This window comes from Vanessa cardui, chromosome 26, assembly GCF_905220365.1.
Source record: "Vanessa cardui chromosome 26, ilVanCard2.1, whole genome shotgun sequence".
Classification (NCBI taxonomy): domain Eukaryota; kingdom Metazoa; phylum Arthropoda; class Insecta; order Lepidoptera; family Nymphalidae; genus Vanessa; species Vanessa cardui.
The window spans coordinates 5,965,651-5,986,402 of record NC_061148.1 but is presented as its reverse complement, the minus strand read 5'-3'; the positions used below and the strand labels follow the sequence as shown (position 1 = coordinate 5,986,402).

At 35.3% G+C, this 20,752-nt stretch overlaps 2 protein-coding genes across 2 annotated transcripts in view; one reads left to right on the top strand and one right to left on the bottom strand.

Annotated features, from left to right (window-relative positions):
- LOC124540688 (ryanodine receptor) overlaps positions 1 to 20,752 on the bottom strand; it is a 154,455-nt gene extending 133,703 nt beyond the window's left edge. Inside the window, exon 1 of the mRNA XM_047118358.1 lies at positions 20,619 to 20,752. The gene's annotated coding sequence lies outside the window, so the exon portion shown is untranslated. The remainder of the gene's footprint in view (positions 1 to 20,618) is intronic.
- On the top strand, positions 2,797 to 3,731 carry LOC124540685 (protein unc-13 homolog C-like). Its single transcript, XM_047118355.1, has one exon. It carries the CDS (start codon positions 2,827 to 2,829, stop codon positions 3,571 to 3,573), a length of 747 nt encoding a protein of 248 aa, XP_046974311.1. The 5' UTR covers positions 2,797 to 2,826; the 3' UTR covers positions 3,574 to 3,731.

Below are 20,752 nucleotides of genomic sequence, written 5' to 3'. Positions count from 1 at the left end.
TTTCCAAATCATCCATAAAAGAGTTCTGAGGTTACACTACCAAAAAAAAAAAACAAAAAATTGAGAACATTCTTTTTACAAATTCGGTTATAAACGAAATATAATTTATTTACCATATTTCGTTTCATATAACTATACAAACGAGAGTCAGAGATTGCGTTATTGTACAAATGGAATTGAAGTCAAAGGATATCAAGTTTACGTATTTTCTGCTTGAATATTTGTCGAGAGCAAATAAGGTCAACGAGAAAGGATGGCGGGCATAATTTAGGGTTCCCTATAATAAAAATGACGGGAAAACTCTATCAACGCATACTTGGAAAAGGATTTTTGCTGACTGGAGTGCCTGTTGTTCGTCGATGAGATTTTGGGACTTTGTCTAATATAATAAATGCGAAAGTAACTTTATATATCTGTCTCGCTTCCACACCAAAACTACTGGAACGATTCAAATGAAATTTGATTCACAAATAGTCCAGAGCCTGAGCAAGGACATAGGCTACTTTTTTTGGAAATAAAGACGTCTTTGCATACCAATCATCAACATAATATTTTAAGGTAATTTGTAAATATATTCATATTCTACGTGGCCATAGCCGGGAGTAACAGCTAGTCAACCGTTAAAAATGTTTTAACAATAAAAAGGACTCCAATTTATTTAACTACAAGAGAACAAAGGCCATAAACAGCAGTTGACATCAAATTGACGCAACGTCAATCCTATCAAATGCTTGTATAATCTCTGATATTCATTGTGGATTTGCGAAAATATTGCATTTAATCTGTCCTCAAACTTTGAAAGTAAAATTAAAGTAATTGTAATAAAACTACACATAACATTAATTTATGTCACTATATTACTTTACCAATCGATACATATATTATTTATCCGCGTATTGTATATTAATTATATCCTTTTACCGCCCATCCACCAATCTAGCTTTCTTCTGCCCACCCTGTTCAAAATCAACCGCCTTTTGTTTTTCTTGTGCCAGGCAGTACCAGTCGTCGCACCACGCCACGAGAGGAAGTGACGGGAGTCCCACTATACGGTGTCGATAATCGAATCAATAATCATACTAATAAATGATATTTCAATTAAAATTATATATAAAAATATTGTATATTTAAAAATCATGACACGATCGGTAATTTTGTGAAAAATTGTGGTATCGTGAATAAAGATATATTAGTCAAGAAATATTAGTGCACAATATAGCTGAGCTATTAACGAATCGTGTAGCATACGTGAATCCCACCTTTGTTTGTTATTATCCGATTGGAATATATTATAGATACGTGAATAAACGTGGAAATATTTGGGATCAGTTACTCCATTACTTTTAGGTGTTTATTTCCCAATTAGCTAAAATATATGTTCATCCGTTTTCGTGTTCGAATTAAACCCTATTATTAAGACTACATCTCATTAAGTTAATTAAAGACTTGTACCTTTAGAATCGTAAACACTATTTCTTAAATATATATTTACTATGACTGTACAAAAAGTCCAAGTGTAAATGATCTACGGAACACCTAATGTTTGAGTATGGCTCGCTCTTGGTTGTCGTCACTATTTTCTAGCTTCACTATTCCTTTTCGTAATTTACAAAGGGCTGGGCGGTAAATGAACTTTTATGATTAAATTAATTAATTTTAACGCAATTACTAAATGCAACGAAACAAAGGGTTAAAACACTTTGTATTTATTTACTTAGAACAAAGAAATCAAATATATACTGAAGTTCATTAACTTCATTAATTATGTAACTTAGGGGAGTCGAGATGGCCCAGTGGTTAGACGCGTGTATCTTAACCGATGATTGCGGTTTCGAACCCAGGCAAGCACCGCTGATTCATGTGCTTAATTTGTCTTTATAATTCATCTCGTGCTCAGCGGTGAAGGAAAACATCGTGAGGAAACCTGCATGTGACAAATTTCATAGAAATTCTGCCACATGTGCATTTCACCAACCCGCATTGGAATATGTTCCAAACCTTCTCCTCAAAGGGAGAGGAGGCCTTTAGCCCAGCAGGGGGAATTTACAGGCTGTTGTTGTTGTTGTATGTAACTTATTAGTTTTAAGTATAATACACTAATTGTAATATAATTTAATTCTCAAAATTGTTTTGGCTAAATCGATGTTACTATTTATTGATGACTTTTATTTTATTCTTTATTTGGTGATTTTATTTTATTTATTTTTTTAAATCTTGTAATCGGTCAATTCAAAATTCTTTAGTGTTTTCGTGTTTTATTTTTCTTTTCTTTTTTGTATTCATATATTATGTAACAAATATGTGTAATTTAAGTGTTTTAATTAATAGAGCAATTGTCGCTTTGTTGGCTGGCGTTAATAACTGCACCACAGTTTTATAGTACCGTAGTTATTATCGTTCACATCTTGTTTTTGTTCAAAATGATGCTTAAATAAATAAATTATTATTAAATAAGTATCTATATTAATAACTAGTTATCGCCAGCGGTTTCGCTTGCGTTTAAGAGTATTGGTTTTCATGTGTCAGGCAAGAAAGTAGCCTATATCCTTATTTGAAGTTCAAGTTTCATACGAAATTTCATCAAAATCGTTTCAGTGGTATGGTCGTGAAAGAGCGACATACAGACAGAGTTACTTTCACATATATAACATTAATGTAACAGTGTAAATAATAGTCGCAAATTTTTTACATCTTTAAATTTGATTAATTTAAATAGTTTTAATAATATAAAAATAATTTAATGTACCTGTGACATTTCCTACACCTGCCAGCTTGGTCTGAGATTAATAATCACTACCACAATTAGAACAAATCTAACACAACAACATGGAATCAATTAAAAGCTCTATAGCGGATCTCACGGAGCACTTTAACTTAAGGATGGCAGAGTTCCAGAGAGACTTGAGAAATGCTGTTCCTGCCTCAAGCCCCGTGTCCAATATCAACAGCCAATTCAATTCGTTCCGCAGTTTTGTAATAGCGGCTCTTGAAAGTTTGCAACTGCAGGTGGAGTTGCTGTCCCAACAATGTGATGTGATGGAGATGCGGTCACGTAGGAAAATACTCCTGGTTCATGGTGTTCCAGAGGACAAACATGAGAATATACCGGCTCATATCTCAAAAGTTTTGGGCGATCACCTTAAACTCCCTGGATTAACAGCTGACTCCATATCCCGTTCCCATCGCCTTGGTCAGCTTGGCAATGGTAAGCCACGTGCGATTCTGGTGAAATTCAAGGATACTTCGGTTAAAGACAAGGTCTGGGGCGCCAAAAAGAACCTTAAAGGCACCGGTATCACCATATCTGAATTTCTAACCAAACGTCGCCATAAAGTGTTTTTAGCAGCCCGGCAGCGATTTGGGATATCTAGATGCTGGACTGATAATGGTGTAGTGGTGGTGATGGGGTCCGACCAGTCGAAGCATCGTGTTCACACAAAACAGGAACTGGATGCCATCCCCAGTGACAGTGACAGTGTGGTTCAAGGCCCTTCTGCTGCGACTATTGTCTCAAATGCAGTTAAGGATAGCAAAACAACTTATTTGCGATCTAAAAGGATCGTTAAGAAATAATTTATCCTTATTATCTTGTACTGTTTTTGTTTTTTCTATTGATCATTTAACATTTAACGTCTTCCTTTCGCGAGTACTTGTATCAACTTCGTTTCTTTCTTTTTATTGTCTTGTTTTTGTTTATTTCAATGTTCAGTTTAGTTTTATCACGTAATAAAACTAATATAATTTAACAAATCAGGTAGTAAGCAATTTTATGTTGTAAAATGTAAACAACTAAACACTGTCACGTTGACATCTTGACAAGTGCATTCATACTGCGTTCCGTTATTGCTAATATTGCTTTGAGATATAAATGTCATAACGAATGTTTATCATAATTAAGCTTCTGCATTATTTTTTCTTTATCTCAATACTAGTATAGTTTACTTATTGCATTCATTATATATTATTTTTGTTACTATAAATATGTTACTTGTTGTTCTTTTCCTTTTTTGTTGTTTTTTTTTTTATATTTTTCTTTTTTATTTTATTTTTTACAATTTTGTTTCTTTTGTTGTAACGTGTTTTATTTTTACTTGATACTATCTATTAGTTTACAACGGTTTTGAATTTGTTTTTTACCTTTTAAGTGATTTTCTTTCTCTCAGACCGCTGGTGGGTTGGTTTCTGCCTTTATTGGTTTATTATTATTATAACTTATTTACTATTTATTATAAGTTATTTATATATAAATTTTCTTATTTTATTATTGTATTTTATATATATATATCAATTATAAAACTATCATAATGTCATTAAATAATAGTATATCTAGTAGCCATTTTTTGTCTTGCTCATCAAATGAAGATCTGTCAGTTGAGGATGAGGATAGTTTCCACAGTACATCTTCCCTCCCTTTAAACGTCGTCCTTAATTCTTGTTTCTCAGATTCAATGAAGAATTTCAACGTTATTCACATTAATGCACAGAGTATTCCGGCCCATTATCCCGATATGCTTGCGTCATTTGAATCTCGTAATATCCACGCGATTCTCATCTCCGAATCCTGGTTAAAGCCATGTTTACCATCTACATCTTACTGCTTACCAGGGTTTACACTGATACGTAACGACCGCATTGGTAAAGGTGGGGGTGGAGTCGCGATCTACCTTCGTTCTTATATTCCCTTTACTATTGTTAGCTCGTCGACTCAGCCTCCTCCAACTAATGCTGCTGAACACTTACTCATCGAAATAACTCTTTCTCTCACCAAAATTCTTCTCGGCGTATTTTATATTCCCTCTCTACATATTGATTATTTTTCTGCATTCGAAAGTTTATTAATTAATTTGTCTCCCTTATATAGTCATACCATAATTATGGGTGACTTTAATACATGTCTCCTTAAAGGTGACAACCGATGCAGAAAGCTAAACTCTGTAATTGAAGCGTGCAACCTACACATTTTGCCTCTCTCGGCCACTCATAACCCCCCTAACTGTGTCCCTTCACTTCTTGATCTTATTATAGTGTCATCTCCAGATTTTGTCCTCACGCACGGCCAATTTGAGGCTGATGCTTTTTCGAATCATGATCTGATTTTTGTTTCATACAAAGTTCGTCCTCCTAAACCAAAATCGAGAATACTTCTGCGGCGTAGTTTTGGTGGAATGGATAAAGAACGTCTTACTGAGGATGCTCGCAAAATTAATTGGTCAGCTGTAGTCGATGCCAGCTCAGTCGACTTAAAAGTTGACATGTTTAATTCTTGTTTGACTGATCTTTATGATAATCATGCTCCGGTTAGACCTATTAAAATTAAACACTTACCAGCGCCTTGGCTATCTGAGGAATTAAAAAGTCTAATTGCAAAAAAAGCTATGGCTAAAAGTAAATTAAAATCTGATGCATGTGACAAAAACCGTATTAAATATAATAAAATCCGGAATCGCTGCAATACATCGTGTAGAGATGCGCAACGACGCCACATTCATAAATCAGTCGAAAACGGCGACCCAGCTAAAGTTTGGAAATTCCTCGAATCGTTTGGAATTGGCAAATCATCTCATAATTCTCTTCACCGTAACATTGACATAGAGTCTCTTAATAAGCATTTTTCTTCATCTGACGTTATTGACAACGCAGAAAAAGAGCGGACGTTAAATATTCTTTCTTGTTTGCCAACCTTTGACTATCCACCGTTTAATTTCATTCCTTTCACCGAATGTGATGTTAAGAAGAGCATAGTGTCCATCTCTTCTAATGCCGTGGGCGACGACGGCGTTGGCCGTAATATGATTGTACCTATCCTTGAAACTATTGCTCCTGTTATTACTCATATCCTTAATGAATCCATCACTTCCTCAAAGTTCCCCGATGCCTGGAAAGTAGCCCGTATTATTCCACTCCCCAAAAAGGCTAATTCTATGAACTACACTGATTTTCGTCCTATCTCCATCCTTCCATTCCTTTCCAAAGTTTTAGAAAAACTAGTGCTCCAGCAATTAATAACATTCCTAAATAGGCACAGCCTTCTTAATCCACTCCAATCTGGCTTTCGCTCCGGTCATAGTACGGTCACAGCGCTCGTGAAAATTACCGACGACATTAGATTGGGCATGGATAATAAACAACTTACAGTGCTGACATTGTTAGATTTTAGCAATGCTTTCGGTACTGTCAACTTTGACATCTTATTGAGTTTGCTGCGTTCTCTTAACATATCTCCATCGGTGTTTGGCTGGTTTCAGAGTTATCTTAGAGGCAGAAGGCAACGTGTTCAGGTAGACGAGACATTTTCGTCTTGGTGTGAAGTACGTGCTGGAGTGCCTCAGGGTGGCGTGTTGTCTCCTATTCTCTTTACAATTTTCATTAATTCTATTACTCAAAAGATTTCTTCTCTCTACCACATGTATGCAGATGATCTCCAGCTTTATACCCAGTCAACCTTGGATAACTTGCCCAGCGCTATCGCTGCCATTAATGATGACCTGGTTACAATCAGTGATTGGAGCAAGTGTTATGGTTTAAAGATCAATCCATCAAAATCACAGGCCATTATTATTGGCAGTGCTGCTATGATTTCAAGAGTTGACTGGAGAAACATTCCTACGATTATATTAGATAATTGTACTATACCATATAGTTCTACGGTAAAAAATCTCGGTATACATCTAGATTCTACACTTTCATGGTCACATCAGTTAAATGTAGTCAGCAGGAAAATGTTTTCGGCGATGGGCTCTCTACGACGTCTCCGTTCCTTTCTTCCTATTTCCACCAAGACTATGTTAGCACATTCTCTACTTCTATCTATTCTCGATTACGCAGACGCAAGCTATCTAGATTTAAATGAGGACCATTTAAATAAACTTGAGCGTCTTCAAAATCTAGCTATACGGTTCATATTTGGCTTACGCAAATATGACCATGTCTCTGAATTTCGTACTCAGCTCAAGTGGTTACCTATTCGTTTTCGCCGGAATCTACATATTGTTTGTCTTCTGTACTGTGTGTTATTCAATCCTCACTCACCTATTTATTTGAAAGAAAAATTTAAATTTTTGAACTCTCGCAATGTTATTGACGGACACAACATGAACTTACGTTCATCTGGAAATTTACTTTTAAATCCACCTGTACAGAAAACAATTTTTTCCAAAAAATCTTTTACGGCTGAGGCTACTCGATTGTGGAATGCCCTCCCGCTTAATATCAAATCTGCAACCTCTTTAACATTATTTAAAACTAAAGTTATCAATTATTACCTCACACTCTCACACTGAATGGCGACTAGATACCATTTGTTATTTGTATATATCTGTATATTTATATGTTTTTATGTATGACTCTATGTATATATGTATGTATAAATGTATTTATGTACCTAGCTATATGTATGTAGTAGTTTATTTATGTATTATATTATTTGTATCTATGCATGTAGTCTATTTTACACCACCTACCATTTCTCTGTTGGCTACTACTCCATATCACCTCGGTTGTCTGGAAGAAATCGCTTTAAAGCGATAAGACCGCCGGTTGTACCATCTATTTTTTTTATGTGTTCTTACTTATCTGTTTAATTTGTGGTGTACAATAAAGTGTTTAAATAAAATAAATAAATAAATAAATTAATATAATATAGATTTCGTGCAGGTCTACGATAGACTCGATCGAAACCTATCCACAATTATAAATAGTTAAAATATAATGATTTTAGTTGATAAATAATATCTTATCTTGGAGGTAGGGCTTTGTGCAAGCCCGTCTGGGTAGGTACCACCCACTCACCAGTTATTCTACCACCAAATAACAGTACTCAGTATTGTTGTGTTCCGGTTTGAGTGAGTGAGCCAGTGTAACTACAGGCACAAGACATAACATCTTAGTTCCCAAGGTTGGTGGCACATTGACGATGTGAGGAATAGTTAATATTTCTTACATCGTTATTGTCTATGGGTGATGGTAACCTAAACCATAAAAAATATATATTCGCAATTCGTACAATCGAGATATTTCGATATTAAATCCATGAAATTCAATGACATGACAGTTCAACGAGCAGGCATGTTCGGGTGCGTTCAGAAAATGTGTTCCAAATATTAATGTCGTATAGGCTTACGGTAGTTAGTATATGTATGTCTAGTTTTATCGATTTTAACCGGGTTTTCATCTTATATAACATATTCTAATATCCCATTTACTGTCTTCCACATATACTAGGGATGAATATAAAGATAGATAGATAGATAACAACTTGATTGCTCAATTAAAATAACAAGTTTTACGGAGAATAGAAAATAGAATTGCATGCAAATGCTGGCTTATCATTAATAGCAATCTTTTGCAGACAACCTCGGGGTAGTGAGATTACACTTATAGAGAAGGGCAAACCTATCTATCTATCTATCTATCTATTTATACTTATAAAATAATCCTAACTGACTGATTAATCACCGCCCACGTAAACTATTAAAGTTAGGGCTATGAAATTTGGTGAGTAGGATCGTTTTATTAAGTAGACATCTACTAAGGAAGGAATTTTGAATATTCTACTCCTTATGGGACATGGGGGTGGAAAGTTTGTATGGAGGTCCATCATTTTTCAACTAAAAACAATGAAACTTAATTTTTGGGCTAATGATTAAAATGGATAGATACGTATTTATGTATTTCTGGATATTCTACCCTTAAGGGTCAAATATACACCAATGTGGTATACAAATAGTGGTATAGATATATTCAACCTCCACCCGAACAAAGCCGCAGCTAGTAGATATATATTTTACTGAAGCCCTATACAATATACAAATTTAATAATCTATACTAATATTTTAAATGCGGAAGCAACTCGTTTTGTCCATCTGTTATTCTTTTAAAAAGTTGAACTGAATTTGGTGATATTTGGTATGAAGCAAGCTGGAATTAAAAGGACGAAGATAGGGTACCTAAAACTCACCACCAACCTTTAAATGTGAGAAATATCGTTATGTATAAAAGAAAGTAACAGCCTGTAAATAAATAAAATAAATAAATGTTGGACAACATCACACATCTCTGATCCCAATGTAAGTAGCTAAAGCACTTGAGTTACGGAAAATCGGAAATAACGAAGGTACCACAAACACCCAGACCCAAGACGACATAGAAAACTAATAAACGAATCGAATCCGGGACGTCAGAGTGGCGTACCCATGAAAACCGGTGTACACACCACTCGACCACAGCTGGGAATGAGGAAAAGATTTGTAGCTTATTCCAATACGCTGTTCCTACAGATTGAAATACGTGACCGAATTTTATTTATTATACACATATAACTTCTATGTGTACAACGATGTTTTCATTCTCCACCGAACATGAGATGAATTATTAACACAAATTAAGCACCAGAAAATTCAAGTCTGTAAGCAATAATTTATGAACCCTTCGTATTAGTTACTCTTTAAACAGTATTTAGGAACATGTAGTACGACACAACTTAGATGTAGCATCGGCCAAATTCGTAAAACCGATTACTGCCGATTAACACAACCAATAGAAATAGCTCTCTATCGCACCGTTCGACGCTATTCGTCGCTATAGATTCCCGCGTCAATTCAACCCGTGAAAGCAAGTGCGTATAAATCGACGTGTCAAATTGACGAATATATTAGGTCATATAATATTACAAGTTATTACGTTTGTGTAAGGATGATATTCGCCTAAGAAATAATTATTTATAATTTAAGACAGCGTACTTAATTCGGCTGTGATCGGTTTTACGAATTTTACCGATGCTACATCTATCTTGTGTCGTACTATACATAAATAACTACAAATATATAACATTAAAATTGTAAGCTCATCTGAATCCCCGGATCCCCGATATTGTTCCCCTGTATCGTGGAGGTCCCCGGACAATTGCCCCGGTTATCCCCTGAATCCGAGCAAAATAAAATGTGTAGAAGCGGATTTTATTCTGGAACAAATTTTTAAAAAATAACTTGTCTACGTTTCGCAGTAGTACACACCAAGAAAGATACTATCCATGACGTCACTCGTCTTTATAATTATAGAAGTCGTTACCGTTCGACAAAATGGTACCATCTAATTATAGTCAGGACATTTATAGCTTAGCTGCGTGTGCTTTGAGGTTCCAAGTACCTATTACACACATCAACATTGTCTAGGGATATTTTGAATTTACTCAATTATTTCAAAATTTATTAAAGATAACATGCAACATGTTTATATTTTTATAAAGCCCATTTATCTGACTATACTCCAGAATAAAAAATAAATCATATTATTTTGCGTAAAAAAATTTATCCTTAAATAAAGAAAAATCGTAAAATAATGGTAAAACTAACAATTAATGTTTGTCTCAAGAAAATGTGAAAAATTTAGAAAAGTTATTGTTTTTAACAGTCATATGAAAAATCAGTAGTCTGTAAAACTATCCAGGACATTTATAACGTCCTGCAACAATTTTTCATACTTTGGATTAAGTTATCCAAGTCTTGCTGCGGTATATTGTCCCAGGTCCGACTAAGATGCAAAAAAGTGGCTCATCCGTCGCAATATTTGCAGGAAAATTCCTCGAAGCCCTTCTTTGGAGTATGGCCCACGCGTGCTCTATGGGGTTTAGGTCAGGTGATTGAGTGGGACAGCCTAAGACCGATACGTCTTGTTCCTACAAGCATCTCGTCACCACTCCCGCTGTGTGCGGACGGGTGCTGTCGTGCATGAGCGTGAATTCTTGGGCCATTTTTAGTCTATGGGACTAAATTATTGGCACAAGCATCTCGTTACGACATTTTTTGGCCGCCATGGTGTTTCTGATCCAAACGAGGTCTGTTCTTCCACCAAGATAAATTCTCGCCCAAACCATAATTATGCCGCCGTGGTATGAATGGACTTTCTGAAGATGTTGCAGACGGCTATCATGACCAGGGAATCGCCAAACACATACGCTACGTGTATCGGGATGGAAACCGAACCGGGACTCATCGGTAAACAGCACTACAGACCACTGGTTATCATCCGAGAGCAAATTTACACGAACCCACTCTAGTCGTCGCCCACGATTTCCTCGGCGTAGTGCTGGAGTACGAAATGGCCTGCGAGCATGAAGGTTAGCTTCATGCAGCCTTCTCCTTACAGTTTGGTCACTCACAAGCAACTGGTCCTCTGGCTGGAGCCTCTGAACCAATTGAAGTGCCGTAACATTTGGTTCTCATTTCGCGGCAACTTGCAAATATCGGTCTTGCCGTTGATCGGTTATGCGCTTCCCACCTGGATATCTTTCAGTCACTTCACCAGTAGCACGGTAGCGTGACCATAACCTAGATATGACGTTTTATCTTGTTCCAATCTCCTCAGCTATTCTCTGTTGAGTAGCCCCAGCTTGGAGCATGCCTCCTGCCCTTAGCATTTCTTCTCTCGTTAAATGGCACCGTTGCATGATGCACACAATAGGTTTAACTCGAAATTAATCGATAACTTGTTATAAAACTTAAATTTGACACAAAAAAATATCTTAATATGACGGTAGGTAAACGTAACCTTCGGCCATCGCTAACATTATGTCGCGTAAAAATTTTATTTTTATTTATTTTTTTCAAATTCAAATTTAGAATCGTCCAAGAAGGTTTACAAAATAGTCTTTCATCAAAAGATTTTAAAACCGGATATGATTTTTTGAGTTTAAGAATTTTACACAAAATATCCCTAGACGGTGTTGATGTGTATATATGATATGTATATTTTGACATAATTTGTAATTTCTTTAATCTCTAATATAATTCTGAAAATTGAATAAAATAATATCAAAACTGCGTTCGACATACATAAACTATTATTACTAGAGGCGACTCCTTAATGATATCTTTACAAATTATTTATTCTTCTATACTAATAACTAATAAATGTGAAAGTAATCTGTCCGTCTGTCGCTTTTTTACGACCGAACCGCTGAACCGAATTCTATGAAATTTGGCATGAAGCAAGCTTGAACTCCAAGGAATGGCATAGGCTATTTGTTATCTTACTCATAATAACCGACCCAATGAAACTAGTAGTCGTAATAAATGCTTTAAAAACAAAAGTAAAGTAACAGGCTGTGAATTTCCCACTGCTGGGATAAGGCCTCCTCTTCCATTAAGGAGAGGGTTTGGAACACACTCCACCACGCTGTTCCAATGCGGGTTCTTGGCACTTGTGGCAGAATTTCGATTAAATTAGATACATGCAATTTCCTCACAGTGTTTTCCTTCACGTACAAGCACCAGATGAATTATTAACACAAATTAAGTACATATATATAGTGGTGCTTACCTGGGTTAGAACCCGAAATCATCGGCTAAGATGCACGCGTTCTAACCACTGGGCCATCTCAGCTCGTCGATAAATGCTTTAGAAATATTTCAAATGCTAATATAAATATATGTTGCACACTATATGTATGTTTTACGCATTAATATTAGTTTGTATATATTTGTATGTGACTCTATTAGAGCCAATCCTACGCAGATGTTATTTTAGTAACTCCGATTTCTGTCTTGATTATTGTATGGGAGAAGGTATTTAATATTATAAACGAATCTGCCTGTGGCTCTTTTAACGCGTAACCACTGAACACAATTTGTAATTAAGCTTGAATCTCATAGAAAGACAAATAATACTTTTTCATGCCTAATACCTGACAACAACAACAACAACCTGTAAATTTCCATTCTATATTCTGTAAAATTCCATTGTTTGATTAAGCCCTCTCCCTTTAAGGAGAAGGTTTGGAACATACTCCATCACGCTGTTCCAATGGTGGAATCACATGTGGCAATTTTTTTATAAAATTAAACATAAGGAGGTTTCCTCACGATGTTTTCCTTCACCGCCGAGCATGAGACGAATTATATACACAAATTAAGCACATGAACATTCAGTGGTGCTTGCCTGAGTTTGAACCCGCAATCATCGGTTAAGGTGCGTTCTAACCATTGGGCCCTCTCGGCTCTCAATCAGACTACCTACAACACACAAACGCAAGCAAAACCGTGCATATCTAGTATGCTGTAAGGATTCATTGGTAACCAACATGTGGAACGGAAATCATGATGCTATAAGGCACCTAGTGAAAAAATAAAAACAAGAAAAAAGTCGAGCATACTAGCGCAGGCATTAAAACTTTCATAAGCAATCGAAATCTTAAATTAAAAGGGTAACAAAGATTTATTGAATCTATATTGGATTGATTTCGATTTAAAGTCATCTGGTTGTTTAAGTTGTAAAAATACCGTTGCGTAGTTTCAAGCATACATAGAGAAAGACAGCGGTAAGAGACTTTGTTTTATACTATGAAATAAATAATTATTAACATTTAGCCCTTACAAATATATATGAATATTAATTAAAATTAATTATTGTATAAATCTTGACCGCGTGGAATGTGACAAGAATGCCAGCAGCATTTCCCCGTTGAATCGCAATTCCGATACTCTTTTAATTAATTTTTATTTTTTTCAATCAATTAATAATCGACTAAAATTATTGATATAATAAAGTCAACCACCGTTGCCAATTTTAAGGAAAACGAGTCAACTACGCAGGAAATCCGATGGGCAGATCCGGTACGGGCGGAGAGAATTCAAACGCAGCACCAGGCTTTACTTTCTTCCTAAGGCACTGGACTGTACACACTTCCCAATTTCATAAGAATTTTGACCAATTCCGGTCGATATCAATCCGAATTGGTCAAAAAATCCGATCACTTTTTATAGAGCTGATCTGAGGTTTGAACTTAAAAACTCAAGATCTCAGGGTTTTTATCACGTTACGAGTCCACGAATCATTCATGTAACGAGTAGATTTCGAGGTTAAACCATATCTCGGATCAATATTTGAGTTATTTTTCCAGATTTCTCAGAACCAGCACGATAATTGGAAATCGGTACTGTTTAGACCTCGAGAAACATTTAAAGCCGTTGATTCTATGCCTAAATATATTTACGGTCGTGCTGCATTCGCGTATCCATCGAATTAGAAAGCAGAGAGAGAACTTGTGCTTTTGCACATTATAGCGCACTACAACACATATACACATTTAGACTAGACTATAGCACAGTAAGCCAAAAAAATCAATCAGGAAATCTTCATTAAACTTATTAGAACAAACAAATAACAACAACAACAACAACAACAACAACAGCCTGTAAATTCCCACTGCTGGGCTAAAGGCCACCGCTCCCTTTGAGGAGAAGGTTTGGAACATATTCCACCACGCTGTTCCAATGCGGGTTGGTGGAATGCACATGTGGCAGAATTTCTATGAAATTTGTCACATGCAGGTTTCCTCACGATGTTTTCCTTCACCGCAGAGCACGAGATGAATTATAAAGACAAATTAAGCACATGAATCAGCGGTGCTTACCTGGGTTTGAACCCGCAATCATCGGTAAAGATGCACGCGTTCTAACCACTGGGCCATCTTGACTTATAAAGTATGAGCTTAAGTCGAAATAAATAAATGATGTCTTAAATACAGACGAATCCACAGTTAACAAGCTAGTAACATACATCGATGTGTTCAGCGTGATTAAATTCAAACGAACATAACTTACAGTATGCTAATTACATCGCACGGGCAATGAATATTAATATTATGCATGGAAGTTATAAGCTAGGAAAATTGTTTATAAGCGCGTCTGTAAATGCCTCTTATAACTGTTTACGGTAGTTAATGGATACTGAAGTATAAGTACTTTTTGGAGGCCAGTCTATATGGGGCTCACTAACCATTTATTCAGAAAAACAAACAGCAATACTATTAGTGATCTATCATTTTGCATGGTTGTATGGTGACACTTCAAAGCTGAGTCCCGACAAAAGAGCGTGACATTTCAGATCTCTCGGTATTTCATAACGTTGTATTATACTGAGTTGTGTACTCAGATGTAGCATCGGCAAATTCAATAAAACCGATTATTGCCGATTTACCCAACCAATAGAAATAGCCTGTCGCGCCATTCGATGCTATAGATTCTCGCGGCAGTTCAACCCGAGACAGAATGTGTAAATCTTAGTCAAATTGACGAATAAATTAGGTCATATGATAATACGGGTTATTACGTTTGTGTAAAGATTATATTCAAATAAGAAATAAATTTTGATAATTTGGTATAGCGTACTTAATTCTGATGTGATAGGTTTTACAAATTTGGCGATGCTACGTCTGAGTTGTGTACTGTACGCCGTTAAATGGAATAAAAACGGAGACAGGAACCCATTCTAAGTAAAACTTGTAAAAGATTCTCGAACGATTTATAACCAAGATTGGCGCTTCTATTGAATATAAATTTTTCGCTATTGGATTTGTCACGGCATTGAGTATTTTAAATTGTTTACCATACTTAAACTCGCGGTATTAGTTGTAGAATAATCTCTTAAAATTAAAATAAAATAAAAGTAAACTTTGAGCAAAAAGCGCTCATATTTTGTGAACAAGAAAATATACATGGGTATATGTGATATTCTCATTACAGAACTTATTTACATTACAGAATTACATTTCTCGCACACAAAAAATGGCGATTTGCTGGGCATGTAGCGAGATACACAGACAACAGATGGACATTAGGAACCACAACATGGAAAGGACCTGAGGGAAAAATAAAAAGAGGTCATCCAAGGAAAAGATGGCTCGACGAAATAAATCTAGTAGCAGGAACAAATTGGAGAGTAAAAGCAAAAGATAGGAAATTATGGTGTGCGCTAGAGGAGGCCTTTACCCAGCGTGGGGTTCCAATAATAGAGTAGTATTAGTTATTTAGTTCTAAGATTTTTTTTTATTTAAGGTTGTTGGAAATAAATGGGCTTTATTATTATTTATTATTTTTACATGTGATATTCTATCAACCTGTTGTATATGTTTCACCACCGAATATTTCTTATATGCACAAATTGCAAGCTCGTGTTTGAACCCACAGTCTTTGGTACCTTCGCTCATGTTTAATTAAATAAGTTTAGCGTAACATCTAGTAAGATTCAGACTATAATATATTCTATCAATTTCAGAATTTACGTACGGTACAAATGTTATTACTGTTTATTGAAGAAGTATGTTTGTATCGCAAAACATGTATCGTAAATTGTTCAACTGAATTGGAATAGAAAACACTATTTAATACTTGGACGACTATAAATTGTTCAATGAATTCTCAAATTAAAAACATTCATTGACCTCAAATAACATATTCATACAATTCTATAAATTGAGCACCATGCACCACTATATATGTGCTTAATTTGTGTTTATTATTCATCTCATGCTCGCCGGTGATGGAAAACATCGTGAGGAAACGTGCATGTGTCTAATTTCATCAAAATTCTGCGACATGTGTATTCCAACAACCCGCATTGTTACAGCGTGGTAGAATATGTTCCAAACCCTCTCCTTAATGGGAGGCCTCCTGCTTTAGCCCAGCAGTGGGAAATTTACAGGCTTTTACTGTTACAGTTTACTATTAATTGTACAAAACAACTATCTGTCTTTACTGAACCACTCGACTCGACGGCATTTTTAGAATAACAACGACAAACAAAAGAGTTTGTATATATATGTAGATATATACAGCTACAAATAAATTGGAACTATATACAAAAAAATGCCGAGAAGGCTGTGTATAGAACGAATGAATCTTTGATTGCGCGTTTCAGACAAGCACTGCTGATTTTTCAAGTGCTTAAATTGTGTTTATAATTCATCACGCGCTCGGCGGAGATGGAAAACATAGCAAAGGAGCACGAGGAGGATGAAAATCTTCCACAAGTGTTTTATATAATGTCTTCCACCAACTGATATTTTAACAGCGTGGTGGAATAAGCTAAACTTCTCTGTTTGAATTTTTATATTTTGGGTACGATTTAGACATATTAGAAGGAACTATCAATGGGATGCGCCCACGACCTCCATGGTCGAGTGGTGTGTACACCGGTTTTCATGGGTACGCTACTCTGAGGTCCCGGGTTCGATTCCCGGCCGAGTCGATGTAGATTACCATTAGTTATCTATGTTGTCTTGGGTCTGGGTGTTTGTGGTACCGTCGTTACTACAGATTTCCATAACACAAGTGCTTCAGCTACTTGCATTGGGATCAGAGTAATGTATGTGATGTTGTCTCATATTTATATTTACATTATATTAATTGATAGTTCCTTTGTTGTGTTTCATTTTCAATACTAAGTGAGCTTTTTACAGCAAATACAAGACTCCGAACGTTTTACCCAACACTGGTAGGACTTATACGACGTAAAAGATGGTTAATTAATCATTTAGTACCGATGTTTATAGTCAGTGGCTACTACCTACCATCATAAGCCTACCTGCCTAACTATTGTAACTAACATCCTAGCTAGCATAGCTTATAATTACTTAGCAATTTTATTTAATCGTAAATGATTAAGTTAATTAAAAAGTAAGACCATTAAAAATAAGCGAGTTATTGACATTACATGAAGTCGTTTAAATTATAATCTTTGTATATTAATCTAAATGTACAAAATACTTGTTATATAATATTGTCAGGTAGACTCACAAATGTTACCTGATGGTAAGTGATCACTACTGATCACAGACATCGATGATGAGAAATGGTAACCATTTAACACATCGCTAATACAGTAAATGGGAATCGCTTGCTTACTCATCCTTCAAACCGAAACACAAGTATTCTGACAATAACTAATGATCCTTGGCGAAAATATATGATTAGTGGGTGATAGATGGGCTTGGATTTGACGAAGGATTTTATAAGAAAGAAGGAATAAAAGAAAAGTTTATCTGGGACGCCGCACAATTCTAAATAGTATTTAAAAATGAATAGTATTAATTCCTCTCGTGCTCGCCGGTGACGGAAAACATCGTGAGGAAACCTGCGTGTGACTAATTTCATTGAAATTCTGCCACATGTGAATTCCACCAACTCGTATTGGAACAGCGTGGTGCAATATGTTCCAAACCCGCTCCTTGGTGGGAGTGGAGGTCCTAGCCCAGCAGTGGGAGATTTACAGGCTGTTACTGTACTGTTAATATCAATAAATGACTTTGCTATCACATTTTGTGTGATAGACTAGAGGAGGCCTTAGCCCAGCCATGTGAAATTTACTGGCTGTTACTTTACTTACTTATTTTTCATTGAAAAAATCTGGACAAAAGAAAACGAAGCAAATACTACTTAATCTACATAAATAAACAAAAAAAATAAAAGAAAACATACTTATCTTTACATAGTATAAAACAAAGTCCCTAACCGCTGTCTGTCCCTATGTATGCTTAGATATTTTAAACTACGCAACTGATTTTGCTGAGCTTTTTTTATAGTTAGAATGATTCGAGAGTTTTTGTATAATACACACGGACAATATAGTTAAAAAACGCTGACAATGTTAAAAGTTTCTAATGTGATGTCGTAAATAAACAATCACTAGTATGTATACTTCATTTGTTTGCATTGTAGCAACATTTAAAATGCATTTTTAATTTTTAATTCTAACTTTCATCTGTATATCTTATTGGGGATATAGCAAATTGCATATTTAGGAACTTAAACCATTCATCATCCAGTTGACGGTTCAGCAGTGCGATTCTGTCAAAATTCTCGTGAAATATTGACAACAGACATAAAGTGATACACCATTTTGATACGTAGGTATATCTTAATAGTTGTCGCCCGCGGCTTCGCTTGCGTTTTTGAGTTTTAGTTGTCATGAGTCAGTAAACGATTTAGTATATAGTATACCTTCAGCTGGGTAGGGGGTAATCTTGAGTTTTCTTTGCTAGCACAAAGCCCTACCACCAAGTTCTTTATGTCTTTCACTTATGACTTTGCTTTTATATTGACATATGTAGTCGCCTGTTGTTTCACTCGCATTTTTGGGTGACATGTGATAGGCAAAAAAATTAGCCTACGTCCTTCCGTGGAGTTGAAATTTGCTTCATACCAATTTTCATAAATTTCAGTTCAGTCGTTTAATCGTGAAACACCGACAGACAGACAGACAGATAACTTTTATCATCAATATCACACTTAACGTTCGATATTTTAAGCTCGTATTCTGCGGTGAGATTCGAGTTTCTTGTTGCAGAATAGTACTTCAGATCCCGCTGTATTACAGACACAAGTATATACGATACAAGGATGCATATTGCAGCTATTATATTGATTATATCGAAATCAATACGAAATCTTCCATTGCGTATTAGCTATATACAGTCAGAGTAAGAAAACCTTCGTCAATTTTCAAATTAATTCCTTTATCAAGTCTTAAACTCTTAGTACCTTTTGAATCTAAACATCGAATCATTGCGACGCAATATGTCATTCTCGATCGGTAAAGCTGATTATCGCTCATACTGAGCACACGAAAATAGATCTTAAGGTGACGAACCTTTTCTTACCCTGACTGTACTTACGAATTAACACCAGCGCAAGAACATTAGGTATAGGGTAGATTCGGTTAGGGTAGGTTTAACTTTACATACGAATTTTTATAAATATAATAAATAGATAACTTAACATATTCAATTTTAACAAAGATGGTTGCGACCAAAGGATATTAAAATTGAATTAAATTAAATGATTTTTTCTCATTGTTGGCGTTCCTAAGCTTTATTTTATGTTTACAAAATTAATGAAAGTTTAATTGGTTAATGTTTTATTAATGAAAAGTTAATTATTAAGTTTACTGTTTGTTTCCTTTAAAAAATAGATAGGTATATTGATATATAAAAGACTCCTTATATTAATTAGTAGCTAGCTAATCCGCGCGGTTTCACCCACTTTAAACACTCCCTCGACGATCTTAATAAACTTATAGTATACTAGTGATCAACCCAGCTTCGCACGTGTACTATACTGATATTAAATATACCTTACAGAATTTGGTTATTTACGACATCACATTAGAAACATCTAAAATGATCAGTGTTTCTTTAGTGTATTTTCCATGTATTTTATACAAAAACCTTCATCTCGAATCAGTCTATCTATTAAAATGAACCGCATCAAAATCCGTTTCGTAATTTTAAATATCTAAGCATATATAAGGACAGACAACAGTAAGCGACTATTTTATACTATGTAGTTTTACCGTTCCTTTTAAGTAAGCTGTCTAACACTTAAAAAAGATCACAAATCGGATTTGATGATCCTGAGATTAGCACGTTCAAAAATACAGAGCCTTAAGTTTTTAATAAATATAGATATTGTGTTTATTTTTTATTAATTTTGTAACTTATTTCCGAGTTTGAGTTGTATATTGTATTCGTGCATAGTTGGGACTCACTAGTAGAAGTCTTAAGATACAAGAATTCTACTGCACTGCAGTTCGTATACGTAAAAGCTAACTTTAATAAAATGTTGAGTTCAACGCAAATGACCAGCCCGTTCCGTGTCACAATTTTAATAAATATCAGCACAACATATTGGAAACATTAGCTAACATGTTACAAATGCTGACAAGCGAAAATGACCTCTGTATACACGATACAATAGCGAAAATGCATTGATCGATTTTGCAAAACTCGTAAAGGCCGCCGATTATACAGGTTAACTACATAAAAGTGCAAAATTACAAAAACAAACCTATATTATCGTTTTAAATTAAATCCCACGCACGATATCACAATGAAATCCACGTATCACTTAAACTGAACACTGTATACATGTTTTAATACACTTTTATGACAAAAATAAGTGAGAAACTGTATTCTATTATC

What these genes read in the sequence shown, in the direction of transcription:
- LOC124540685 (XM_047118355.1), top strand. Translation starts at nt 2,827, where the DNA reads ATGGAATCAATTAAAAGCTCTATAGCGGATCTCACGGAGCACTTTAAC.